Source organism: Oenanthe melanoleuca, chromosome 1A, assembly GCF_029582105.1.
Source record: "Oenanthe melanoleuca isolate GR-GAL-2019-014 chromosome 1A, OMel1.0, whole genome shotgun sequence".
Classification (NCBI taxonomy): domain Eukaryota; kingdom Metazoa; phylum Chordata; class Aves; order Passeriformes; family Muscicapidae; genus Oenanthe; species Oenanthe melanoleuca.
Window position 1 is genome coordinate 69,499,870 of NC_079334.1, and position 26,356 is coordinate 69,526,225.

At 69.2% G+C, this 26,356-nt stretch overlaps 2 protein-coding genes across 4 annotated transcripts in view; one reads left to right on the forward strand and one right to left on the reverse strand.

Annotated features, from left to right (window-relative positions):
- Positions 1-291: 291 nt before the first annotated feature.
- Positions 292-8,934, reverse strand: OPN1SW (opsin 1, short wave sensitive). 2 transcript variants are annotated; one of them, XM_056482676.1, is made up of 6 exons: positions 8,863-8,934; positions 3,051-3,291; positions 2,139-2,307; positions 1,514-1,679; positions 1,001-1,240; positions 292-522 (listed from the first exon to the last, which is right to left on the reverse strand). In XM_056482676.1, the coding sequence occupies exons 2-6, from the start codon at positions 3,280-3,282 to the stop codon at positions 400-402; spliced, it is 930 nt and encodes a 309-aa protein (XP_056338651.1). In that variant the 5' UTR covers positions 3,283-3,291; positions 8,863-8,934; the 3' UTR covers positions 292-399. The 2 variants fall into 2 exon arrangements, with proteins under 2 accessions (XP_056338651.1, XP_056338650.1); XM_056482675.1 differs by lacking the exon at positions 8,863-8,934 and having other exon boundaries at positions 3,051-3,393.
- FLNC (filamin C) overlaps positions 8,545-26,356 on the forward strand; it is a 31,056-nt gene continuing 13,244 nt past the window's right edge. For both annotated transcript variants that reach the window (XM_056482656.1, XM_056482657.1), the window contains exons 1-25: positions 8,545-9,188; positions 11,076-11,324; positions 11,751-11,848; positions 12,165-12,315; positions 12,884-13,002; positions 13,101-13,178; positions 14,041-14,203; positions 14,577-14,777; positions 15,320-15,457; positions 16,019-16,145; positions 16,643-16,779; positions 17,394-17,587; positions 17,697-17,810; positions 18,463-18,606; positions 19,021-19,144; positions 19,637-19,797; positions 19,904-19,994; positions 20,143-20,312; positions 20,945-21,062; positions 21,649-21,911; positions 22,612-23,209; positions 23,959-24,132; positions 24,614-24,776; positions 25,373-25,533; positions 26,117-26,284. In XM_056482656.1, coding sequence (XP_056338631.1) covers positions 8,852-9,188; positions 11,076-11,324; positions 11,751-11,848; positions 12,165-12,315; positions 12,884-13,002; positions 13,101-13,178; positions 14,041-14,203; positions 14,577-14,777; positions 15,320-15,457; positions 16,019-16,145; positions 16,643-16,779; positions 17,394-17,587; positions 17,697-17,810; positions 18,463-18,606; positions 19,021-19,144; positions 19,637-19,797; positions 19,904-19,994; positions 20,143-20,312; positions 20,945-21,062; positions 21,649-21,911; positions 22,612-23,209; positions 23,959-24,132; positions 24,614-24,776; positions 25,373-25,533; positions 26,117-26,284 — 4,441 coding nt within the window. In that variant the 5' untranslated portion in view covers positions 8,545-8,851. The remainder of the gene's footprint in view (positions 9,189-11,075; positions 11,325-11,750; positions 11,849-12,164; positions 12,316-12,883; positions 13,003-13,100; positions 13,179-14,040; positions 14,204-14,576; positions 14,778-15,319; positions 15,458-16,018; positions 16,146-16,642; positions 16,780-17,393; positions 17,588-17,696; positions 17,811-18,462; positions 18,607-19,020; positions 19,145-19,636; positions 19,798-19,903; positions 19,995-20,142; positions 20,313-20,944; positions 21,063-21,648; positions 21,912-22,611; positions 23,210-23,958; positions 24,133-24,613; positions 24,777-25,372; positions 25,534-26,116; positions 26,285-26,356) is intronic.

The window sequence follows — 26,356 nt, forward strand, 5'->3', positions numbered from 1 at the left end:
TTCAGTGGGGCACAGCTGCCCCAGTTCCCGTTCAGTGGGGCACAGCTGCCCCAGTGCCCGTTCAGTGGGGCACAGCTGCCCCAGTGCCCGTTCAGTGGGGCACAGCTGCCCAGTTCCCGTTCAATGGGGCACAGCTGCCCCAGTGCCCGTTCAGTGGGGCACAGCTGCCCCAGTTCCCGTTCAGTGGGGCACAGCTGCCCATGCTGTGGGGCACAGCTGCCCCAGTTCCCGTTCAGTGGGGCACAGCTGCCCCAGTGCCCGCCCTGCCCCGGCGCTCCGCCGCTCCCGTTGCGCTCTGACCGCGGCCGTGGTTTATTGTCCCACCCGCGCTACATCCTAGGCTGGCCGGGCCCGGGGGATGGCCGGGGGTCCCGGGGGCTGGGGCGGAGCCAGAGCCCCTCAGCTGGGGCCGACCTGGCTGGAGGACACGGAGGAGACCTCGGTGCGCTGCGCCGAGCTGGACACGTCGGAGTCGTCGGACATGGGCCGGCCGCACACGGTCTCCATGATGCAGGCGCGGAACTGGGGACGGGGACGGGGACAGGGCGGGGTCACAGGGCCGGGCACAGCCCAGCCTGGCCGCCACTGCTCCTGTGTGCGCTGCCCTCTCACACCCGCACTGGCCCCATCTCCTGTCCCCAGGGTCGTGGTGCCTCAGCCGTGCAGGTGTCCCTGGGTGTCCCTCACACCCCATATGTGCCATCTCCGGGTGTCCCTGGGTGTCCCTTACACCCCACATGTGCCATCCCCGAGTGTCCCTGGGTGTCCCTTACACCCTGCATATGCCATCCCCGAGTGTCCCTGGTCCCGATGCCCTTGGGCACCCCTGTGTGTCCCCGTTGCCCCAAAGTCCTGGGGTGTCCCCATCTCCTGTGTCCCCCTTGCCAATGCATTCCCCTCACAGGAGTGTCCTGGGTATCTCTGGGGTTCCCTCGAGTGTCCCTGGGGTCTCCCTCGGATATCCCTGGGCCCCCCTGGATGTCCCTGTCCCCACTGTCACCTGTTTGTTCATGAAGCAGTAGATGATGGGGTTGTAGACGCAGGAGCTCTTGGAGAAGAAGGCGGGGATGGTGACGAGGCGCAGGTCGATGCCGTGCTCGCGGTTGTTCACCATGTACATGGCCAGCGCCGCGTAGGGCACGTAGCACAGGCAGAAGGAGCCCACCATGACCACGACCATGCGCGACACCTCCCGCTCTGCCTTCTGCGTGGTGGCCGATTCCTGCTGCTGCGCGGCCACCTGCACGGCACGGGGACGGCTCGGGGCTGCTGGTCCTGCCCTGGACCTGCCCGGTCCCCTGCCCAGCCCCCTGACCCTGCCCATCCTCCTGCCCCACCCTCCATCAACCTCCCTCCACCCCTCCAGTCACCTCTCCCTGCCTCCTGCTCCCCATCCTGCCCTCCCTCCCTCTCTCCCTTCTGCCCCAGTCCCTCTCCGCTCTCCATCCCTCGCTCTCGGCCACAGCTGTGCCTGACCCCGCTGTCCCCGTGTCCCCGTGCCCCCGGGACTCACGGCCCGCAGGGCGCTGAGCAGCTGCGAGTAGGAGAAGATGATGAGGGACAGGGGGACGATGAAGCAGAAGATGAAGAGGAACCAGGTGTAGTACTCGCTCTTGTACTTGGTGCCCACCGTGTACCAGTCGGGGCCGCAGGAGCACTGCAGCCCCTCGGGGATGTACCTGCAGCAGCTGCGCTCAGCCCGGCTCTGGGGCAGCGTGCGGCCCCACGGCACCGCACGGTACCCCACAGCACCCCACGGCACCCCACGGTACCCCGCAGCACCCCACGGCACCGCACGGCACCCCACGGCGCCCCACGGCACCGCACGGCACCCCACGGCACCGCACGGCACCGCACGGCACCCCACGGCGCCCCACGGCACCGCACGGCACCCCACAGCACCCCACGGCACCGCACGGCACCCCACGGCCCCCCCACGGCACCGCACGGTACCCCACGGCGCCCCACAGCATCCCACGGCGCCCCACGGCACCCCCGGTGCCCCCATTGCACCCCACGGCAGTTCTGGTGCCTCAGGCGCACCCACCACCTCCCCTTGCCACACCTGGAGCTGTTCCGCCTCCCCTGCCCTCCCTGTCCCTCCTGCCCCCCCGGTCCCCGTGTCCCCGTGTCCCCACCTGCTCCAGCCGAAGAAGGGCGGGATGGCGACGCCCACGCCGATGATCCAGGTGGCCGCCACCACGAGCAGCGCGTGGCGCGAGTTGAAGCGGAAGTTGCCGAAGGGTTTGCAGATGACGATGTAGCGCTCGAAGGCCAGGAAGGCCAAGGACCAGCCAGTCACCAGCCCTGGGGGAACGAGGCTGCTGGCCTCACACGGCCACCAGGGCTACCAGGGCCACCGGTCACCCCAGCTCCCAGAGCCCCCAGACCGCTGGGGCACCCCGAGTCCTACGAGCCCAGTAAAATGCAGTAATCACCCCCACCCTCAGTGGGCACCCCCACATCACAGAGGTCACCTGTTCTGCCACCTGCAGCCCCACCAGACCACAAGGACCACCCCAGCTCCCCCAGCCCCAGAGGAACAGGATGGTCACCACAATTGCAGCCCCACCAGTCCCCAGTGGTCACCCAACTCCTACAGTCCCAGCAGACTACAGTGGTCAGCTCCTAAAGGTCCAGAAGGTCACCCCAATGCCTGCACCCCAGCAACCCGTGGTGGTCCAGCTCCTAAAGCTTTAGTAGAATGTGGTGGTCACTCCAACTCCCACGGCCCCAGGAGGTCATTGCGGCCACCTGTGGCCCCAGCAGCCCCCAGTGGTCACTCCCTGGTCCAGGAGGTCACTGCGGCCACCTGTAGCCCCAGCAGCCCCAGCGGTCACTCCCACAGCCCCAGTGGTCACTCCCACAGCCCCAGGAGGTCACTGCGGCCACCTCTGGCCGCAGCAGCCCCAGCGGTCACTCCCACAGCCCCAGCGGTCACTCCCAGCAGCCCCAGTGGTCACTCCCACAGCCCCAGCGGTCACTCCCACAGCCCCAGCGGTCAGTCCCTGGTCCCCGGCGCCAGCCCGAGCCCCGCGGCCCCTCCGTACCCACGGTGGCCCCCGAGAAGCCCTCGAAGGCACAGACGTGCTTCCCGAAGACGAAGTAGCCCTGGGAGCTGGAGACGAAGACGGTGAAGATGCAGAAGACGCAGCACATGAGGCCGCTGACCGAGATGTTGACCAGGATGTAGTTGAGCGGCTGCCGCAGCTTCTTGTACTTGACGGTGACGATGAGGACGATGGCGTTGAGCGGCGTGCCCGCCACCAGCACCAGCCCCATGAAGACGGTCTGCAGGTAGAAGGCCCAGATGGGCGCGATGTGGTACTGGGGCCCATCCCAGGGCCCCACCGGCGACAGGTTCCTGAACAGGTAGAACTCGTCCTCGTCCATGGCGCCGCTGCCGGGCCGGCGCCCGCCCCCTGATATAGCCCGCGCCCCCAAAGCTGCTTAGGGGGATCCGGGCTCAGCCCGCCCAAACTTGGGGATTAGGGTGGGCTAAGCCCGGCTCAGCGCCTAATCGGCGCCCTGAGCCGGCCCGAGCCGATTGCCGGGGCTCTGGGGGATTTGGGGGGGGGCGGAGGGGCTCCCCACGACATCGGGGCATGGGGAGGGTCCCCAGGGGTCTCCGAGCTGGATTCTGCTCCTTCGCGGTGTTCGGGTGTCCCCAAGTGTTTCCAAGCCCAGTCTTGGTCCCCCCTCGAGGTCCCCAACCTTAGTCCTGGTCCCACCAGGGTCCTCAGTGTGGCCCAGGGTCCCCCAACTCTGTCCTGGTCCCCCCGGTACTGCCAGGTGTCCCAAGGTGTCCCCAGGGGTCCCAAGGTATCCCCAGGTGTCCCCAGGGGTCCCGAAAGGGTCCCAAGGTATCCCCAGGTGTCCCCAAGTGTCCCCACCTTGATCCTGCTCCCCAGGATGGCCCAGCCTGAGTGGGGTGCTCATTTTTGGGGTGCAGAGCCGGGGGGTCATTGATGGGGGTCACTTTTGGGGTGCCCTGCTGGGGCTCAGGTCCCAGAAGAGTCCCAGCGTTTCCTGCCCCCCCCCCCCCCGGGGCTCCCCCGGGGAACAGGAAGGATGAGCAGAAGCTGCTTAGGGGGGATTACAGACCCGCCCCCCCGGGCTGGGGCGCTATAAAGGCTGGGCAGGGACCCTGGGGCACCCTGGGACCCCCAGGGAAGGGGGAGCTCAGGGGAGAGGGGGGACACCCCCGGGGGAAGCTGTGCCCACCCTGGGGCACCCCTGGGGTTCTGTCCAGCTCTGGGGCAGAGAGGGGGCCAGGGGGCTCAAGGATGGGCCAGGGATGGGGCCAGGGAAGGAACAGAGGGATTGGGTGGGCTGAACCCCCAGCCCATGTTTTACTGGGCTGTACTGGGCTGTACTGGTCAGTACTGGGCTGTACTAGGTCATTCTGGGCTGTACTGTACTGGTTCATACTGTCCTGTACTGGGCTGTACTGGGCTGTACTGGGCTGTACTGGGCTGTACTGCACTGGGTTGTATGATGGGATTGTACCGTGTCCTGTTGGGTTGTACTGGGTCTGGTCTTGGTGTCCTGGTCAGTACTGGGCTGTAATGTCTGTACTGGGCTGTACTGGAATGTACTGGGCTGTACTGGGCTGTACTAGGTCATACTGGTCTGTACTAGGTCATACTGGTCTGTACTGGGCTGTACTGGATCAGGCCAGCCCTGCTGGTGCGCACCCCACACACCCCACACACCCCACACACCCCACACACCCACACACCCACACACCCCCCACACCCACACACCCACACACCCACACACCCCACACACCCACACACCCACACACCCACACACCCACACACCCACACACCCCACACACCCACACACCCCACACACCCACACCCACACACCCACACACCCACACACCCACACACACCCCACACACCGCACACCCCACACACCCCCACACCCGCACACCCCACACACCGCACACCCCACACACCCACACACCCCACACACCCACACACCCCACAGAACCCACACACCCCACACACCCCACACACCCACACACCCCACACACCCCACACACCCCACACACCCACACACCCCACACACCCACACACCCACACACCCACACACCCCACACACTCACACACCCCACACACCCACACCCACACACACCCACACCCACACACCCACACACCCACACACCCCACACACCCCACACACCCACACCCACACACCCACACACCCACACACCCACACACCCCACACACCCACACACCCCACACACCCGCACACCCCACAGAACCCACACACCCACACACACCCCACAGAACCCACACACCCACACACCCACACCCCACACCCCACACACCCCACACACCCACACACCCCACACACCCCACAGAACCCACACCCCACACACCCACACACCCCACACACCCACACACCCCACGCACCCCACAGAACCCACACACCCACACACACCCCACACACCCACACACCCCACACACCTCACACACCCCACGCACCCCCCAGAGCTGCCCCGTGTCCCTCCCGTGTGCTCCCCTTTGCAGCCGCGGTCCCTGGAGCTGGGAGGAGGGGGCACAGCTCAGGGGGGCAGGGGCAGAGCTGGGGCACAATGGGGCACTGTGGGGCACCGTGGGGCACCGTGGGGCACAATGGGGCACCGTGGGGCACAGCCCCAGGGAGGTTCGGGTGTCCTGGAGGGGTCCCGGGAGGGGCTGGGGGTGGCACCAGGGCTCTGGGACAGGGCGGGGTCGGGTCAGCTGGGACCCCACGGCCTTGGGGGCTTTTCCAGCCTCGGGATTCCGTGGGTCTGTGGGTCTGGGGTCTGTGGGTCTGTGTTCTGTGGGTCTGTGTTCGTGCCCCACACGTTTCCCTGCTGTCCCCACGGTCCTGCTCTCTGTGTCCCACTGTCCCCGTGCCCCTCGTCCCCCAGCCCTTGTCCCCTGTCCCTTGTCCCCATGGCCACGTCCCCCGTGTCCCCCGTCCCCTTGTCTGCCCCCACGCTGCCCATGTCCCCTCCCCACGCCCCCCACCCTGAGCACCCCGAGTGCTCCAGCCCCAGAGCCAGGACAGGCTGGGGACACCAGACTGGGGGTGTCACTCAGGGGGGCAGCACTGCCCCGTGTCCCCTCCCCAGGGGACGCTGCCGGGTCAGGCCCCACCATCATCTTCCTCTGCCTGGCAGAGCCAGACCCGGCCCCGGGACCCCCCGACCTGCCCCACAGCACCCCGAACCCCCATCCTGGACCACCCTGACCCCCCCGGGCTGCCCTGACTGCTCGGACCCCCTGGACCACCCTGGAGCTCCCCGACACGGTGCCCCCGCCCCCCAGACCCCCCTGACCCCCAAACAACCCACTGGCCCCCGTTCCCACACCTCCATGGGTTTGGGGGTCCCCCTGACCCCCAAACAATCCCCTCGCCCCCATTCCCACACCTCCATGGGTTTGGGGGTCCCCCTGACCCCCAAACAATCTCCTCGCCCCCATTCCCACACCTCCGTGGGTTGGGGGCCTGTCCCGTTTCGTGCCCCCAGCCCCTGTCCCGGGTATTTTGGGTGATGATGTGTTGGGGGTCCCCCCCCGCGTGCCCCCCCGGGTATTTTGGGTGCCGGTGCGTGGCTCTGACTCGGCAGGTTATTTTTAGGTGTTGGCGCAGGCGCCACCGCGTCACCCCCCCCCGCGTCACCCCCCACGTCACCCCCGGTCACCCGTTGTCACCTCGGGGTGCACCCGGACCCCCCCCGCTGGAAGCTTCCAGGGCAGGACCGGAACAGGGGAACACGATACTCCCCAAATCCCCCCAGGGACCCAGATCTGGGTCACCCAAATGTGTCCCCCCCCTCCAAGGGTGTCGAGGAGGCCTCGGGCTTCTGCAGTGGGGGGGCGACACAAGAGAGACTCGGGGGCAGAGGGGCTCAGGGGTCACCCCAAAATGTGACCGAACCCCCTCCCCAGTGTGACACTGAGCTGGGGAAACTGAGGCACGGCCAGGGGGACCAGGGCTGGGGTCACCGGGGGAGTGGGGCACAGCCGGGGGGCCGGGTGGGGGTCCCAGGGCGGGGGTGGTTCTGGGGGGTCCCGGTGGGGGTTGTGGGGATCCTGAGAGGGTTTGTGGGGTCTCAGTTGTGCCCCTCGGGGCTGGGGGAGAGATTTTATGTGAGTTTTTCGGGGGTCCCCAAGTGGGAAGGGATGAGTGGAGGGGGTTCCAGTAAGTTTGGGGGGGGGGTTTGGGGGGGGTTTTGGGGTGCGTTGCGCTGCTGGGGGCTGCGGTGTTGGGGTGTCGAGGTCCCGGTATCAGGATAACAGTGTTGGGGTGCTATGGGGTGCCCAGGTTTTGGGGTGCCGAGGTTTTGGGGTGTCGAGGTTGCAGGTATTGGGGATGACTGGGGGTGGATTCTGGAGTTTGGGGGTGCCGAGATTTTGGGGTGCAGTGTTTCAGCTGGGATATGTGGGGGGGCCGATATTTGGTGAGGTTTGAGGGTGCTGAAGTTCGGGGGTGCAAAGGTTGGGGGTGCCAATGTCTGGGGGCAGGGGGTTCTGAGGGTTCGGGAGTTTGTGGCACTGGGCTTTAGGGAATTTGGGGAGTTTCGCGGTGTTGGGGTGCCAGCGTTCGGGAATTTGTGGGTCCGGCGTTTTGGGGTGTTTGGATTTGTCAGTGCCGGTGTTTAGGGGTGCCGGTGTTTGAGGTTTCTGGGGTTTTAGGGATATCGAGGTTTAGGGGTGCCGATGTCTGTGCGTTTTGGGAACTGCCGGGGTTTGGGGGAGCCTTGGTCCAGAAGTCGGGGGTTCCGGGGTGTGCAGGATCCCGGGTTTCGAGGTGTTCTGTGATCCGGGGTTCGGGGTGTTCTGTGATCCGGGGTTCGGGGTGTGCAGGATTCCGGGGTTCGGGGTGTGCAGGATTCCGGGGTTCGAAGTTTGGGGAGCGCCGAAGTTCAGGGGTTTTGGGGTGCCGGTGTCTGGGGGTCCGGCGTGAGGCGGGGCTGTAAATAGCGAGGGCCGGGCCGCCCACCCCCGGCCGCTCGGGCGGTCTGTCCGTCCCTCCCGGTCGGTCTGTCCGTCCCTCGCGGTCGGTCCCTCCCCGGGACGGGGCGGGCCGGGCCGGGGCAGCGCTTAAAGCCGCCGCCGCCCCCGGCCCCGCCACTCGCCGCCGCCGCCCCCGGCCCAGGAGCGCTTCTGGGACCCCCGCGACCGCCGCTCCGCGAACCCATCGGAACCGAGCCGGAACCCACCGCGCCCCAGCCCTCCGGGAACCCGCCGGGAGCCCACGGGAACCGACCCCACCGCCGGGAACTTGCGCCGGGACAGACCCAGCCCCGACTCCGGGAACAGGGACCCCTCCCCAGGACACGGGCACCGAGCAGCGAACCCCTGCCGGGACCCCGGGACTGAGACGGGCCCCGTCCCCGGGCACCGGGCCCCTCCCTGAGCGCCCGGGCTGACCGAGGACACCGTCCCCCACCGCCGGGAACTGGGACCCCACCCAGGACACAGACCCCCGCCCGGACCCCCGCCCAGGAACCGGGACTGACCCAGGACGCCACCCCCCAGCAGCGGGACCCGCACGGGCAGCAGCACCCACCCGGGCCCCACCCGGGACACCAGCTCTGACCCGGGACACCGACCCCGAGCCAGGACACCGTCCCCCAGCTCCAGAACCCCCACCCCGGGACCCCCCCAGGACCCCGGACTGGTTCGGGACCCACGCCCCCGGTACCAGGATCCCTTCGGGACACCGGGACTGACCCGGGACCTCACCCAGCGCCAGGAGTGACCCAGGACCCCCCGCCCCCACCCTCTGAGGACCCTGCACAGCGCCCAGCGCCCCCCTGCCCGCCGAGGACCCCAGCCCCTCCAGGATGAACTCTACCTACGAGCCAGCGCCGGGCGAGGACCCCGAGGAGCTGCCGGCCACCGAGAAGGACCTTGCGGAGGACGCGCCCTGGAAGAAGATCCAGCAGAACACGTTCACGCGCTGGTGCAACGAGCACCTCAAGTGTGTGCAGAAGCGCATCGTGGACCTGCAGCGCGACCTGAGCGACGGGCTGCGCCTCATCGCGCTGCTCGAGGTGCTCAGCCAGAAGAAGATGGGGCGCAAGCACCACCCGCGCCCCAACTTCCGCCAGATGAAGCTGGAGAACGTCTCGGTGGCCCTCGAGTTCCTGGAGCGGGAGCACATCAAGCTGGTGTCCATCGGTGGGTGTGTGAGCGGGGACGGGGTGGGAGGGTGAGGGTGCGAGGGCAGGGGCGGCTGAGCACGGGGCAGACACGGGCTGGGCTGGGCTGGGCTGGGCCGGCCACGGGCGTGAGGCCGGTGGGCCAAGGAGGGCGAGAACGGCTGTGCGAGGGTGGGATGGGAGTGGAGAGTGAGCGAGGGCAGGGGCGGGCGAGTGGGGACGGGGACGAGTGTGTAAGGAGGGGATGGATGAGTGTAAGGAGGGGATGGATGAGTGTGTAAGGAGGGAATGGATGAGCGTGAATAGGGTGAGTGTGAACAGGGTGAGTGTGACCAGGACGGGAGTGCACGGGTGGGCGGATGAGGAGCAGGGGCGGAGGATGAGTGTGCCAGGGGCACGAAGGACAAGCGAGGATGGGCCCGGCGCTGAGTGTGCAAGAGGAGGGCGGCGGATGAATGGGAACGGGGCGAGTGTGCAAGGCTGGGGCTGGGAGCGGCTGTCGAGGGCCGAGCCGTGCGGGACCCTGCGGGGCGGGGGGGTCCGGCCGTGCGGGCCGGGGGGGCTGAGCTCACGCTTGGCTCGGGGCCGGGGCGCTGAGCTCACGCTCGGGGGGGCGCCGGCCCTCGCGCTCGCCCGCGCCCCTCGCGGGGCCCCAGCGCCCACCCCCACCCGACAGCTGCAGGGTGACCCCCCCGCACCGGGAGGGTTTGGGTCCCCCCCCCCCCGCACCGGGAGGGTTTGGGTCCCCCCCCCCCCGCACCGGGAGGGTTTGGGTCCCCCCCCCCCCGCACCGGGAGGGTTTGGGTCCCCCCCCCCGCACCGGGAGGGTTTGGGTCACCCCCCCGCACCGGGAGGGTTTGGGGCCCCCCCCCGCACCGGGAGGGTTTGGGTCCCCCCCCCCGCACCGGGAGGGTTTGGGTCCCCCCCCCCCCCCGCACCGGGAGGGTTTGGGTCCCCCCCCCCCCGCACCGGGAGGGTTTGGGTCCCCCCCCCCGCACCGGGAGGGTTTGGGTCCCCCCCCCCCCGCACCGGGAGGGTTTGGGGCCCCCCCCGCACCGGGAGGGTTTGGGGCCCCCCGGCACCGGGAAGGTTTGACCCCCCCGCTCCCCGTTCGGACCCGCGGGCTGCGGGACCCCCCTCCCGCGGTGCCACCGCCCCCTCCCCACGCGTGTCTTTGCCCCCTCCCGGGACCCCCCAGATGTGACCCCGAGTTTTGGGGGGGTCCCGGGTGCTGCCCCCGGGGGTGTCCCGCCCGCTCCCCGTTCCTCCCTGAAACGCGATCGCTCGTGGGGGGCGGCAGGGCGAGAGCGGGGGAGGGTCCGCTCCCCGGGCCGTGGGGGAGGGTCCGGGATGCCTCGGGCCCCTCCCCCCAGCCGCCCCTGCCTCAGTTTCCCCGCTCTGGCACTCCAGGAATCCCGGGGCACGTCAGGGTGGGGCACCCGGGGGGCGGCTGGGGTCCCCCTGCAGGGACGGGGGGCAGGGCGAGCGTCGGGGGGTTCAGCCCCCCCTTCTGTGCCCCGGGGTGTCTCCCGGCAGGTGTTGGGGTGCGGGGTGCCGTGGCACTGCCGTGGGGTGTGGGGGTGTCCCGAGACGGGCGCGGGGTCCGCCCGTTGTGCGGCGGGTGTCGGGGTGTCGGGGGTCCCTGTGAGGGTGCTGCGGGGTTTCGGGGTCCCTGTGGCGGTGCTGTGGGGTGTCGGGGTGCCCCAGGCGGTGCTCTGGGGTTTCGGGGCGCCCCTGGCGGCTCCTCCCACCACCCGCCCTTCCCGCAGGCAGCCGGGACGGGACCCTGCGGGGATCCCGGGGTGTCAGGGTGGGGGATCCGTCCCGCGGGTCCCGCGGGATGCCGGGGTGCCCCGGGGGGTCCCGAGGGATCTCGGGGTTCAGCCCCCCCGTTTCTGCCCCACAGACAGCAAGGCGATCGTGGACGGGAACCTGAAGCTGATCCTGGGGCTGATCTGGACCCTGATCCTGCACTACTCCATCTCCATGCCCATGTGGGAGGAGGAGGAGGATGACGAAGGCCGCCACCAGACCCCCAAGCAGCGGCTGCTGGGCTGGATCCAGAACAAGGTGCCGCAGCTGCCGATCACCAACTTCAACCGCGACTGGCGCGACGGGAAAGCGCTGGGAGCGCTGGTGGACAACTGCGCCCCGGGTGAGGGCGGGGGGACAAACGGGGGGACACTGCGCCCCGGGTGAGGGCGGGGGGACAAACGGGGGGGACAAACGGGGGGACACTGCGCCCCGGGTGAGGGCGGGGGGACAAACGAGGGGGACAAACGGGGGGACACTGCGCCCCGGGTGAGAGCGGGCGGGGGACAAACGGGGGGACACTGCGCCCCGGGTGAGAGCGGGCGGGGGGCGCGGGGGACAAACGGGGGGGACAAACAGGGGAACTGCCCCCGGTGAGGAGCGGGGTGGGGGGCGGGGGGAGCGGGGGCAGCTGGCAGGGGTGCGGTGGGGTGCGAGGGGCTCGGGGGGCTCGGGGGTCCCGGTGCAGACGCGGGGGGGCCCCGGGCGCAGGAGGGGGAGGCGCGGGGCGGGGTCAGGAGGGGGCGCCCCTGACCCTGCTGGTCCCCAGGCCTGTGCCCGGACTGGGAGAAGTGGGACCCCAACAAGCCGGTGCAGAACGCTCGGGAGGCCATGCAGCAGGCGGACGACTGGCTGGGGGTGCCCCAGGTACGGGGGCGCGGGGGCGGGGGGGCACTGCCCGGGTGCGGGGTGTGGGGGCACCGGGAGAGGACGCTTGGGGTGCAGGGGCGTGTCCGGGGTGTCCTTGGGGGTCCCACAGGGGCATTTGTGGGTACCCCATGGCGCCTGTGGGAGGGGTGTGGGTGTGGGGGGAACCCCAGCAGGGTGAGGAGTGTCTGATGGCCTTGGGGGTCTCAGGGAGGGGTCGGGGGCCCCTCCTGGCAGCGGGGTGCACGGTGGGGGTCCCAGCAGGGTCCCCTGCCCGGGGAGGCAGGAGGGTCTGACAGGGGTGGGCTCCCCCCAGGTGATCGCCCCCGAGGAGATCGTGGACCCCAACGTGGACGAGCACTCGGTGATGACGTACCTGTCGCAGTTCCCCAAGGCCAAGCTGCGCCCGGGGGCCCCCCTGCGCCCCCAGCCCCCCCAGCCCGGCCGTGCTCGCGCCTACGGGCCTGGTACGGGGGGCTGGGGGGGCCGGGGGTGCAGCTGGGGACCCAGCACAGGGGTCGTGGGGGGGTGAGGGTTTGTGGGGACACCAGGGCGCTGGGGACCTGGCACATGGGACACGGGACACACGGGGAGGATATTGGGGGCACATGGGGACACAGGGGGAGTGGCACTGGGGGCACTGGGGGGGGCACTGGGATACAGATGGGGGTGTGGGGGCTCTGGAACCCAGCAGAGGGGAGCACCGGGGGGCTCTGGCTGTCAGGCCATGAGCCTGATCTGTGCCCCAAGCCCAGGGACTTCTCTCCAGTCCTGGGGTGTCACCTGTGCCCAGGGACACCTGAGGGTCTCCACTCCACCCCGGGCTCCCCAGGAGACCCCCTGTGCACAGGGACCCCTCAAATCCTGTCAGGTCACCCACCCTGCTCAGGAGACCGCTCTGGATGCCCCTGCATTGGGGGTCCCAAGCCCTGGGGGCTGTGGGGTTCCAGGGGGCTGTGGGGTGCTGGGGGCTGTGGGGGGCTGTGGGGTGCTGGGGTGCCGTGGGCTGTGGCCCCCCCTGACTGCCCCCCGCAGGTATCGAGCCCCAGGGCAATGTGGTGCTGCGCCCTGCCCAGTTCACCGTGGAGACCCTCGAGGCGGGGATGGGCGAGGTCCTGGTCTACGTTGAGGACCCCGAGGGACACACTGAGGAGGTACAGGGCCCCCACCCCCCCTCTGGGAGACCCCCCCCCCCCCAGTGCCCCAGCTCTGTGTCACCCCTTTCCCCCGTTTTGGGGTCTCTTCCCCCCAGGCCAAGGTGGTCCCCAACAATGACAAGAAGCGAACGTACAGCGTCACCTACATCCCCAAGGTCGGAGGGCTGCACAAGGTGAGCCCCTCGGTGACCCCCCAAGGCCACCCTTCTGTCACAGCCCCTCGCTACCCTCCCTGCAGGACCCCCTCAATGCCCCCTGTGACACCCCCAAACCGTGACACCCCCAAACAGTGACACCCCCACATCTCAGAGTGGTGGCTGCCCCTCCCAAGGGGAATGGGGACACCTGGCACAGTGGGGTTTGGGGGTCCCTCGGGGGTCCCTCGGGAGTCCCTAGAGGATCCCTAAGGATCCCTTGTGGTCCCCAGGGATGGCACTGCATGGCCCTGGGGTGCTCTGTAGGGTCCCTGGGGTGTTCTATAGGGTCCCTGGGGTGCTCTGTAGGATCCCTGGGTGGGTCTATAGGATCCCTGGGGTGCTGTGTCGGGTCCCTGGGTGCTCTGTAGGATCCCTGGGGTGGTCTGTAGGATCCCTGGGGTGCTCTATAGGATCCCTGGGGTGTTCTATAGGGTCCCTGGAGTGCTCTGTCGGGTCCCTGGGGTGCTCTGTCGGGTCCCTGGGGTGCTCTGTAGGATTCCTGGGGTGCTCTGTCGGGTCCCTGGGGTGCTCTGTCGGGTCCCTGGGGTGCTCTGTAGGATCCCTGGGATGCCACGCTGAAGTCTCTGGGGGGAGGTGTGGTAATGGGGGGACTCTGCAGTGTCCTGTGGGCATTCCTGGCTGTCCTGTGCCTTTGGGTCCCTGCAGGGGACAGTGGGGAGTCCCTGGGGGGTCACTGCTGGGGGATCCTCTCCCGGCTGTCACCCAGGGGTGTCTGTGGAACGTCCCCCGTGCTGTCTCCATGGGGAGGGACACCTCAGGTGTGGTGTGGCCGTGGGGCCGTGGCCCCTGACAGCCTCGGTGTCCCCGTGCCCTGCAGGTGACGGTGCTGTTCGCGGGCCAGAACATCGACGGGAGCCCCTTTGGGGTCACCGTGGGCATGGCCCTGGGCGACGCCAGCAAGGTGACAGCGCGTGGCCCCGGCCTGGAGCCCGTGGGCAACGTGGCCAACAAGCCCACCTACTTCGACATCTACACTGCAGGTGGGGCTGGGGTCCCTGGGGACACTCTGTGTCGTGTGCCATGGCCGTGGGGTGGCCTGGTGGCCATGGGGCCGTGGCACAGCAAGTGGCACCAAGCTGTGTCCTGTGCCGTGGGGTGGCCTGGTGGCCATGGGGCCGTGCTGTCAGGGTGGCAATGCCAAGGCACGGCTGGGTGGCAGGGCTGTGCTGTCAGGGTGGCAGGGCCGTGGCACAGTTGGGTGACAGGGCCATGCTGTCAGGGTGACAGGGCCCTGCTGTCAGGGTGACAGTGCCATGCTGTCAGGCTGGCAGGGCCGTGGCACGGCCGGTGGCCCTGGGGCCCCGTTCCCACGGTGGCCTGGCCGTGGCACTTACCCGTGTCTTGCTGTGGCAGGGGCTGGCCCTGGCGACGTGGGGGTGGTGATCACGGACCCCCAGGGCCGGCGGGACACGGTGGAGGTGATGCTGGAGGACAAGGGGGACAACGTGTTCCGCTGTACCTACCGGCCCGTCCTCGAAGGGCCACACAGCATCTGTGTCACCTACGCTGGCACCCAGGTCCCCAGGAGCCCCTTCACTGTCAACGTGGCTGAGGGTGAGCTCTCTCCCGGGTCCCCACGAGGCTGCACAGCATTTGTGACCCTGCAGCTAGTGCCACCTCTCAGTGTCCCCATGGCACCCTGCTGTGACCACAGTGGCCCCATGGCACCCAATGGTGACTGGGGTGGTCCATGACATCAACAAGTGACCACAGGTGACCCAGTGGTCCCCTCACAGTCCCCAGGGTGTCCCTCTGGCACCCCTGTCCCCAGGGTGTCTCCAGGGGTTGGTTCCTTGTGCCCCTGAGGACTCCATGGCACCCCCCTGTGTCCTGTCCCTGGGGGCTCCCCAAGGCACCCCAGCCCTGGCACCCCCCGTCCTTCCTGGGGGCTCCCCAGGGTCCCCCAGGCCTGGCACCCCCTGCCCTGTCCCTGGGCTCCCCAGTCCCCCCCAGCCCTGGCACCCCCTGTCCCTGGGTGTCCCCAGCCCCCCCACCCCTGGCGCCCCCCGCCCTGGGCTCCCCACGCCCCCCCACCCCTGGCGCCCCCGCCCTGGGCTCCCCGCCCCGGCGCCGGCGGCACTGACGGCAGCCTGCAGCCTGCACGCCCTCGGCGGTGCGGGCCACGGGCCGGGGGCTGCAGCCGCGCGGGGTCCGGGTGCAGGACGTGGCCGACTTCAGGGTGCTGACACGGGGCGCGGGCAGCGGGGAGCTGCGGGTGACGCTGCGGGGACCAGGTGAGTCATTGGGGGAATGGGGAGGGGGCACCGCGGGGGCTGTGGGGAGGGTCCGGGGGGCTGGGGGGGGGCACCGCGGGGGCTGTGGGGAGGGTCCACGGGGGCTGTGAGGAGGGTCCGGGGGGCTGGGGGAGGGCACCGCGGGGGCTGTGGGGAGGGTCCGGGGGGCTGTGGGGAGGGGGCACCGCGGGGGCTGTGGGGAAGGTCCACGGGGGCTGTGAGGAGGGTCCGGGGGGCTGTGGGGAGGGGGCACTGCGGGGGCTGTGGGGAGGGTCCGGGGGGCTGGGGGGGGGCACCGCGGGGGCTGGGGGAGGGTCCGGGGGGGCTGTGGGGAAGGTCCACGGGGGCTGTGAGGAGGGTCCGGGGGGCTGGGGGAGGGCACCGCGGGGGCTGTGGGGAGGGTCCACGGGGGGCCCAGGGGTCAGTGCACGGGTGGGGGTGCCCCATGGGGGGTGGGCGTGACTGGGGACACGCGGGGGTGTGACACGGGGGACACCGTGGGGAGGGGGGTGGATGGGCGGGGGGCATCCCGGGTGGGCGCCCGTCTGACCCCTCCCGCAGGGGGCTCGGAGGAGCCGGTGGCCGTGCGGGACGCCGGGGACGGCGTCTACGAGTGCGAGTACGTGCCGCGCGTGCCCGGCACCTACCAGGTGTGCATCACCTGGGGCGGCTACGCCGTGCCCCGCAGGTCAGTGCAGCGGGGGGCGAAGGGGGAACGAGGGGGGGTTTGTGTCTGGGGGACGGGGGTGACGTGCAACCCCGCTCCTCGCTGCCCCCCACCCTCCCCAGGCCCTCAGGTGCAGGTGTCCCCCCGGGGTGGGGGCTCTGGGGAATTTGGGGGTGAGTGAGGGGTACCAGCCCTGCCTCATCCCCCCAGCCAATCTGAGGGGCAGGTCCCAGGGGTGGGAGATGTTTGGGGGTGCAGGTGTGTGCAGGGGTAGCATAGCCCCCTCACCCCACTCCCCCCGTTCCCCCCATTGCCCCCACTCCCCCCATTTCCCCCATTCCCCCCATTCCCCCCCAGCCCCTTTGAGGTGCAGGTGTGTGAGGGAGGGGGGTGTACAGGTGTGTCACAGCCCCCCTCACACCTGCCTGTCCCCCCAGCCCCTTTGAGGTGCAGGTGTGTGAGGGACGGGGGGTGTACAGGTGTGTCACAGCCCCCCTCACACCTGCCTGTCCCCCCAGCCCCTTTGAGGTGCAGGTGTCCCCCCAGCCGGGGGCACAGAAGGTCCGGGCCTGGGGGCCGGGGCTCGAGGGCGGGGTCGTGGGGCGCCCTGCAGACTTCGTGGTGGAGGCTGTCGGCACGGAAGTGGGGACCCTGGGTGAGCCAGGGGGACATGGGGGGACACTGTGGTGGGGACCCTGGGTGAGCCAGGGGGACATGGGGGGACACTGGTGGGGACCCTGGGTGAGCCTGGGGGACATGGGGGGACACTGTGGTGGGGACCCTGGGTGAGCCCTGAAGGGAGGACATGGGGACAGGAGCACTGTGGTGGGGACATGGGGACAGGATTGGGGGTCGTGTGGTGGGAACAGGGGGGAGCTGTGTGGTGGGGATTGGGGAATGAGTGAGTGCCACTCTTTGGGGACATGGGGACGGAATGGGGGCACCATGGGGCAGCGTGGCACTGTGACGGGTGTCAGTGTGGAGGGGACTAGGGCACAGAGTGCGTGAAACCCCACTGGGGACATGGGGACAGGCTGGAGGATGGTGGGGTCCCCACTGCTGTGGTGACACAGGCACACAGAGGAAGGGACATGGGGCAGGTTGGGGGTGGCCCCAGTGGGTTGGAGGGACATGGGTGGTGCCACCCTGGGGACATGGTCACAGAGAGGGGACAGAGGTCTGGGGTCCCCGCTGTGGGGGGACATAAAGCCACGTCAGGTGTCCCCCAGCGGGGCCCAGGGGCGCAGGGTGACGGGGCTGCGTCCCCAGGGTTCTCCATCGAGGGCCCGTCGCAGGCGCGCATCGAGTGCGACGACAAGGGCGACGGCTCGTGCGACGTGCGCTACTGGCCCACGGAGCCGGGGCTGTACGCCGTGCACGTGGTGTGTGACGACGAGGACATCCGCGACAGCCCCTTCATGGCCGACATCCGCCCCGCGCCCCCCGACTCCTGGCCCGACAAGGTGCGTGGCGCCCGCGGGTCCTGCCAGCCCTCGGGGTGCCCCGCGTGCCCCATCACACCTCGCCGGGGTGCCAGCGCCCCCTGCCTCCTTCAGCGCCCCCTCTCCACAGGTGAAGGCCTTCGGGCCGGGGCTGGAGCCCACCGGCTGCATCGTGGATCGCCCGGCCGAGTTCACCATTGACGCCCGGGCTGCCGGCAAGGGGCCCCTCAAGCTCTATGCACAGGTGGGAGCCCTGGGGGGCTGCTGGGGGATACTGGGGGCTGCTGGGGGATACTGGGGGATACTGGGGGCTGCTGGGGGCTGCTGGGGACTGCTGGGTGACACTGGGAGGCGTTGGGAACCTTTGAGCACTGTTGAACACTGCTGGGTTCTATTTAGTGTTGTTGGCCACCATTGGATATCCTTGAGTGCTATTGGGTGCTATTGGGCACCGTTGGGTGCCATTGGCCAACACTCAGTGCTGTTGGGCACCGTTGGGTGCCATTGGCCAACACCCGGTGCCATTGGGCACTGTTGGGTGCCATTGGCCAACACTCAGTGCCATTGGGCACCGTTGGGTGCCATTGGCCAACACTCAGTGCCGTTGGGCACCGTTGGGTGCCATTGGCCAACACTCAGTGCTGTTGGGCACCGTTGGGTGCCACTGGCTAACACTCAGTGCCATTGGGCACCGTTGGGTGCCATTGGCCAACACCCAGTGCCGTTGGGCACCGTTGGGTGCCATTGGCCAACACCCAGTGCCGTTGGGCACCGTTGGGTGCCATTGGCCAATACTCAGTGCCGTTGGGCACCGTTGAGTGCCATTTGGCACTGTTGGGTGCCATCGGCCACTCTGAGTGCCGTTGGGCTCCCTCACCTCCCCCTGCTGCTCGCAGGACGCCGAGGGCTGCCCCATTGACATCAAGGTGAAGGACAATGGTGACGGCACCTTCCACTGCGTCTACGTCCCCACCAAGGCCATGAAGCACACCGTCATCATCGCCTGGGGGGGTGTCAACACCCCCAACAGCCCCTTCCGTGTGCGTGCCATGGGGGCCCATGGGGCGCTGGGGTGGCCCTGGGGGTCCCAGGAGGTGTCGGAGGGGCTGCTAGTCATAGGGGGTGTTATGGTGTCAGATGTGGGTCATGGCAGTGGGATGGGGGGCCTGGGTGCTGCTGGGGGCCCATGGGGTGATCTGGATGGAGATGGGGGTCCCATGGGGTGCTGGCTGTGGGGATGGAGGTCCCAGACCTATAGGGTGCTGGGGTAGGTCTGGGGGTCCCATGAGGTGCTGTGGTAGGTCTGGGGGTCCCATGAGGTGCTGTGGATGGGAGTCTATGGGGAGGTTGGATGGAGGCAGGGTGCCAGTGGCGGGTTGGAGTTCCCAGTCCCTTGGGGTGCCAGGGAAAGAGGGGTGCATGCTCCTGCCTCACGTGACACTGTGGGCCCACAGGTGAGCGTGGGTGAGGGCAGCCACCCCAGCAGGGTGAAGGTGCATGGGCCAGGTGTGGAGAAGACGGGGCTGAAGGCCAACGAGCCCACCTACTTCACCGTGGACTGCAGCGAGGCTGGACAGGGTGGGTGCCGTGGTGGGGGCACCTGGGACCTCCTCTGTGGCCATGAGGCCTGTGTCCCTGGGCCAGCACCCCTGGGCCAGCACCCTGTCCTGGACCATTCCCACCAGTCCTGCTCCATCATCCCTGGATCAAGGGTCCCTCATCCTGGCCCATCAGTTCTGGTCCTGGTCCTGCATCCCTGGTTCAACATCCCTGCTCCTGGTCCAGGACTCCTGGGCTTGCCTCCCTGTTCCTGCACTACATCCCTGGTCCATTATCTCTGATCCCGGTCCGTTGTCTCTGATCCCGGTCCGTTATCTCTGATCCCGGTCCGTTATCTCTGATCCTGGTCCGTTATCTCTGATTCTGGTCCATTATCTCTGATCCTGATCCATCAGCCCTGCTCCTGTCCATCGTCCCCAGCCCTGATCCGGCCCCCTGCCCCATGTGCCTGGTTCTACTCCTCAGTGTCCCCCGGGGGAGTGGGGACCCCTGACCCAGCCACCCCCACAGGTGACGTCAGCATTGGCATCAAGTGCGCCCCAGGGGTGGTGGGGCCGCTGGAGGCCGACATCGACTTCGACATCATCAAGAACGACAACGACACCTTCACGGTCAAGTACACGGCGCCGGGCGCGGGGCTCTACACCATCATGGTGCTGTTTGCCAACCAGGTCAGGGTCCTGGCGCTGCCCCATGCCCCAGCTCCGTCCCCTTGCCCGTGGGGCTGCCCCAGGGGCTGCGGTGCCCCCGTGTCACTGTGCCCTCTCTGCTCCCCAGGAGATCCCCTCCAGCCCCTTCCGCATCAAGGTGGATCCGTCCCACGACGCCAGCAAGGTCAAAGCCGAGGGACCCGGGCTCAGCCGGACAGGTGAGGGGCCGGAGGGGAGGGGGCTGGGCTGGGGTGATGGGTGCCGTGGGTGCCGTGGGGCAGGGACTGTGGGTGTTTTGGGGTGGGTGCTGTGGGTGCTGTGGGTGCCGTGGGTGCCGTGGGCCCTGCAGTGACCCGATGTGCGCAGGGGTGGAGGTGGGGACCCCCACCCATTTCCGCGTGCAGACGCGGGGCGCGGGGAAGGCGCCCCTGGACGTTCGGTTCGTGGGGACGGGGCCCGGCCCGGCCGTGGCCGACTTCAAGGTCATCGACAACCACGACTATTCCTACACGGTCAAGTACACCCCGCTGCAGCAGGTGCGTGCTGGGGCGCCTGGCCACGGCAGCGCCCACAGGGCACCCCAAACCAGCCAGGGCACCCCAAACCAGCCAGGGCGCCCCAACCAGCCAGGGCACCCCAACCAGCCAGGGGCACCCCAAACCAGTCTGGGCACCCCAAACCAGACAGGGCACCCCCAACCAGTCAGGGCACCCCAACCAGTCAGGGCACCCCAAACCAGCCAGGGCACCCAAACCAATCAGGGCACCCCAAACCAGTCAGGGCACCCCAACCCACAGAGTCAATGCAGGAGGGATCCCCAGCATGAGGGGATCCCTCATTGGCACCCCATTCCCTGCGCTCCCCCCAGCACATCCACCATTCAGCCCAGCCTATAGGGGCACCCCCCTGGGCACCCCCCTGGGCACCCCCTCCTCACAGCCATCCCCACCCCTGTGAACATCCCCCCATGGCCATGGACACCCCACCTCTGTGGGCACCCCCAGATCCATGGGTTCCCCCATCCCTGGGACCCTCCCCAGCAGCTGTGGATGACCCCCTGCCCCCCCAGCCCTGTGGTACCCCCTTGGAACCCCCTGCACCCCCTGTGCCCCACGCTGGTGCTGTGTGGGGTCTCCTGGCAGCACCCTGAAGTGGAGCTGTTCCTCAGGGCCCCCTGTCTGTGGTGGTCACCTATGGGGGGGACCCCATCCCCAAGAGCCCGTTCCCCGTCACTGTGGCCCCCCCCCTGCAGCTGGGCAAGGTCAAGGTGCAGGGGCTCAACAGCAGTGAGTGCAGCTCTGGGGAGTGGGGGGCACGAGGGAGGGGGCACCCTGCATGTGGGGCACCCTGGGGGGACACCGGAATGGGGGGGCACCGGAATGGGGGGGTACCGGAATGGGGGGGCACGGAATGGGGGGGTACCGGAATGGGGGGCACTGGAATGGGGGGTACCGGAATGGGGGGCACTAGAATGGGGGGGCACTCTGGGGTGTGGGGCTCAGCGTGGGGCTCAGACACACGGGGGACAGACACACGGACACTGTGAGTTGGGGTAGCTGGGTGGGGATACACAGCCGGGTTTTGGGGTGCAGCTCTGGGCCCCAAGGGTGGGTTGGGGGGCACCACAGTGGGAGAGGTTTGGGACCATCGTGGGAGCAGCCATGATATGGGGGACAGACATGGGTGGGGGCATGGGGGGACACACCCTGTGGGGAAACAGTGCCCTGGATGTGGGGCACCCTTGGGTGGAGGTGACATGCCTGGATGCACACACAACCCCCCCGGATCTCGGGGCACATCTGGCTGTGGGGTCTGCATGGGTCTGGGGTGCCCCGGGCTGCGGGACACCCCTGTGACCCCCGTCCCCTGCAGAGGCGGAGGTGGGGCAGGCGCAGGAGTTCCAGGTGGAGGCTCAGGGCGCGGGGGGCCAGGGGCAGCTGGAGGTGAAGGTGACGGGCCCCTCGCGCCGCGCCGTGCCCTGCACGCTGGCACCCGCGCCCCCCGGGGGCCCCCACCCCGTCACCTTCACGCCCGCCGAGGAGGGGCCCCACCGCGTCGAGGTCACCTACGACGGGCACCCGGTGCCAGGCAGCCCCTTCCCTGTGGAGGCCCTGCTGCCCCCTGACCCCTCCAAGGTGCGCCTGGCATACAGGGTGTGGGTCCCTGGGTGTCCCTGTGTGTCCTGTCTGTCCCTGGGTGTCCCTGTGAGTGTCCCTGTCTGTCCCTGTGTGTCCCTGTCCCTGTGCGTCCCTGTGTGTCCCTGCATGTCCCAGTGTGTCCCTGCATGTCCCAGTGTGTCCCAGTGTGTCCCTGCGTGTCCCAGTGCGTCCCTGGGTGTCCCTGTGTGTCCCTGTGTGCCCCTCTGCCCTCCTGACCCCCACCTGTCCCTCTGTCACCCCTGACCCCATGTGTCCCTGTGTCCCCATGACCCTCACCTGTCCCTATGTCCCCCCCAATCCCTCCCTGTCCCTGTGTTCCCCTGACCCCGTGTGTCCCTGTGTCCCCCTTGCCCCCCCAGGTGTCCCTCTGTCACCCCTGACCCCATGTGTCCCTGTGTCCCCATGACCCTCACCTGTCCCTATGTCCCCCCCGATCCCTCCCTGTCCCTGTGTTCCCCTGACCCCGTGTGTCCCTGTGTCCCCCTTGCCCCCCCAGGTGTCCCTCTGTCCCCCTGACCCCTTGTGTCCTTGTGTCCCCATGACCCTCACCTGTACCTATGTCCCTCCTGACCCCTCCCTGTCCTTGTGTCCCCCTTGCCCCCCCTGTGTCCCTCTGTCCCCCTGACCCCCACCTGTCCCTGTGTCCCCCTGACGCCGCGTGTCCCTGTCCCCGCAGGTGGTGGCCTCGGGGCCGGGGCTGAAGGGCGGCCGTGTCGGGGTGCCAGCGCCCTTCTCCATCGCCACGCAGGGCGCGGGCAGTGGGGGGCTGGGGCTGACGGTGGAGGGGCCGTGCGAGGCCAAGATCGAGTGCCAGGACAACGGGGACGGCTCCTGCGCCGTGTCCTACCTGCCCACGGCGCCCGGCGAGTACCACATCAACATCCTGTTCGCCGGGCGCCACATCCCGGGCAGCCCCTTCACGGCCGCGGTCACCGCGCCCTTCGACCCGGCCAAGGTGACGGCGTCGGGGCCGGGGCTGGAGCGCGGCCGCGCCGGCGAGGCGGCCGCCTTCTCGGTGGACTGCTCGCAGGCGGGCGAGGCCGAGCTCACCATCGAGATCCGCTCCGAGAGCGGCATCAAGGCCGAGGTGCTGGTGCACAACAACCGCGACGGCACCTACGCCATCACCTACACGCCGGCGAGCGCCGGTGCCTACAGCATCACCATCAACTACGGCGGGCTGCCCGTGCCCAACTGCCCCGTGCGCGTCACCGTGGACCCGGCCGTGGACACGAGCGGCGTCAAGGTCTACGGCAAGGGCGTGGAGCCGCGAGGTGAGGGCACGGCCACGGGGCGGCTGGACACGGGGGGTTCATGGCCACAGGGGCTGCTGGACACAGAGGGTTCATGGCCACAGGGGCTGCTGGCCAAAGGGGGGCTGCTGGCCAAAGGGGGGCTGCTGGCCAAAGGGGGGCTGCTGGCCATGGGGAGCTGCTAGCCACGGAGGGTTCATGGCCACGGGGAGCTGATGGCCACGGGAGCTGATGGCCACGAGTTGATGGCCACGGGGGGCTGCCGGCCACGGTGCCTCCTTCCCTCAGGCGGGGGTCTCCTTCTCCCCCTGGCACCCCGTCCCCGTGGGCACCCCCTCTCTGTGAACAACCCCACTCACAGGCATTCCAGCCCCGTGGGCATCCCCTCCCCATGGGCACCCCATGGACAGCCCATCTCCTGTGGGGGTCTCTGGGTCCCTCCATGGGCACCTCCCCCTTGCATGGACAACCCCGGGGCTGTGACTCCCCCATGGTCACCATGGGCATCCCCCCTAATGGGGCTCCCCTGGACACCCCACAGGCATCTCTCCTCCTCCTGTCCCCTCTGCCCCCACCACTGCTCAGGGATCCCTGTGGTTTTCCTCCCGCTCCTGGGGAAGTTCTGGGGTGCAGGGGTGTGGGGTGGGACCCAAGGGTGTTTCAGCTCCCCCTTGGCGCCCCGAGTGTGCCAAGGGGCCCGTGGGCTCTCAGGGGGTGCGTTACAGGACCCCAGGTGAGCCCCGGGCCCCCGTGACCCCCGTGCCCCTCAGGGGTGCTGCGGGAAGTGGGCACTGAGTTCACGGTGGACGCGCGGGCTCTGGCCCCCACCGGGGGTCCCCACGTGCGGGCACGGGTGCTGAACCCCGCGGGGACCCCCCTCGACACCTTTGTCACCGACCTCGGCGACGGCACTTACCGCGTGGAGTACACACCCTTCGAGGAGGGTGAGGGACCCTGTGACCCCTGGGGACACCCAGCACCCCCTGGGGACCCCCCACAGCCCCCCGGGGAACCCCAACCGACCCCCCGGGGACCCTGCAGACCCCTGGGAACCCCACAGCCCCCCTGGAAACCCCAAAACCCCCAGGGACCCCCAGGGACCGTGAGCTCCCCCAGGGACTCTGTCCCACACCAGACTCCAACCCCCCCGGGACCCCAGGTCCTTCCTCATGAGGGACCCTCAGAGAGGGACCTTCCCGCGCCACCTCCAAGTGGGGATTCCCTTCACTTCCCCCTGGATCCCCAGAACCAGGAACCCCCCTGGAACCCCTATATCCCAACCAGGGACTCCCAGCCTCCCCCAAAACCCCACCCAGGGACCCCCAAAGCCCCCCAGACCTTCCAGACCCCACCCAGGGACCCCCAAAGGCCCCTGAGAGCCCGGTGCCCCTGCCCGGGCAGGCTGTGACGGTGTCCCCGCCGCAGGGCTGCACCTGGTGGAGGTGACCTACGACGAGGTGGCGGTCCCCAAGAGCCCGTTCCGCGTGGGGGTGGCCGAGGGCTGCGACCCCACGCGTGTCCGGGCGCACGGCCCCGGCCTGGAGGGCGGCCTGGTGGGCACGGCCAACCACTTCACCGTGGAGACCAGGTGGGCTGCGACCCCAGCCCGCCCAGCCCCGCTCCAGAGCCCCCCACCCAAACCCTTGCCCTGCTCCACACCCTCGGGCCCCTCCTGCTGCCTGTGCTGGGTTTGGGGTGTCAGTGCAGAGACCAGGTGGGCTCCAGCCCTGAGCCCCTCCACGCCCACTCCCATGGATTCCCCCTGCAGAGGTTCCACCTCCATCCCAAGCCACCATCCCACCGTCCCCTCCCCTGTCGTGGAAGTGCCACCACTGCCCCCTTGCACCTGTGCCCTTCATGTGCACGTGCCACCTCTATCCCCTGTCACCAACGTGCCACCTCCCTCCTGTGCCACCACCCTGGCTCCACGTTCTGCCACGGAGGTCCCACATCCAACCTCTGGCATCCTCTGCCACCTGTGTCCATCTCACGTCACCAAACCGGCATCTCCACCCCCTGCCACCAGAGTGCCATCTCCGCCCCATGTCACCAGGATGGCTCCTCTGTCCCCTTGCTGTGGAGGTGCCACCTCTGCCAGGGAGGTGCCACCTCCCTCTCCCCCCGGCTGCTGTCCCCCCGGCCCCGCCACGCCCGGCCCCTCCCTGAGTGGTGGCCTGTCCGCAGGGGCGCGGGCACCGGGGGGCTGGGCCTGGCCATCGAGGGTCCCTCGGAGGCCAAGATGTCCTGCAAGGACAACAAGGACGGCAGCTGCGCCGTGGAGTACGTGCCCTTCACGCCCGGCGACTACGACGTCAACATCACCTTCGGCGGCCACCCCATCCCCGGTGCGGGGGGACTCGGGCGGGGGGACGTGTCCTGGGGTCACCTGCTGGCCACAGACCCACGGAGACCCCACTGCCAAGCTGTCCCCTGCCTGTGCTGGGGACATGGCTTTGGTACCCCATGGCCACACTGACCCTGGCCACGCTGACCCCATGGCCACGCTGACCCCATGGCCATGCTGACCCATGGCCACACTGATCCCACGGCCATGCTGACCCATGGCCACACTGATCCCATGGCCACACTGATCCCACAGCCATGCTGACCCTGGCCACGCTGACCCATGGCCACGCTGACCCATGGCCACACTGACCCATGGCCACACTTACCCATGGCCATACTGACCCTGGCCACGCTGACCCCATGGCCACGCTGACCCCGTTCCCACACTGACCCCATTCCCACACTGACCCATGGCCACGCTGACCCCTTTCCCACGCTGACCCCACACTTGGTGCCCACACTGACCCCATTTCCATGCTGACCCCATTTCCACGCTGACCCCACACTTGGTGCCCACACCGCCCCTTCCCAGCCTTCCCTGCCCCACCCTGCCTCCCTCATGCTTGACCCTTGTCCCCACAGGGAGCCCGTTCCGGGTGCGGGTGCGGGATGCCGTGGATGCCTCCAAGGTGACGTGCTCGGGGCCGGGGCTGGGCCCCAGTGTCCGAGCTCGGCTGCCCCAGAGCTTCACTGTGGACGTCAGCGCCGCGGGACGCGCAGCGCTGGAGGTGACGCTGCTGGGGCCCACAGGTGCGTGGAGACAGGGGCAGGGGGCTGTGTCTCACGGGGCGTCCTGCCCCTGGGGTGTGCTGCCCCACAAAT

Excerpts from the sequence above, each read along its gene's own strand:
- OPN1SW (XM_056482675.1), bottom strand. The coding sequence starts at position 3,393 with ATGGACGAGGACGAGTTCTACCTGTTCAGGAACCTGTCGCCGGTGGGG. Across the intron at positions 2,308-3,050 it reads CTTCTCGGGGGCCACCGTGG|GGCTGGTGACTGGCTGGTCC; the intron begins GTACGGAGGGGC and ends TCGTTCCCCCAG. Across the intron at positions 523-1,000 it reads ACTGCTTCATGAACAAACAG|TTCCGCGCCTGCATCATGGA; the intron begins GTGACAGTGGGG and ends CCCCGTCCCCAG.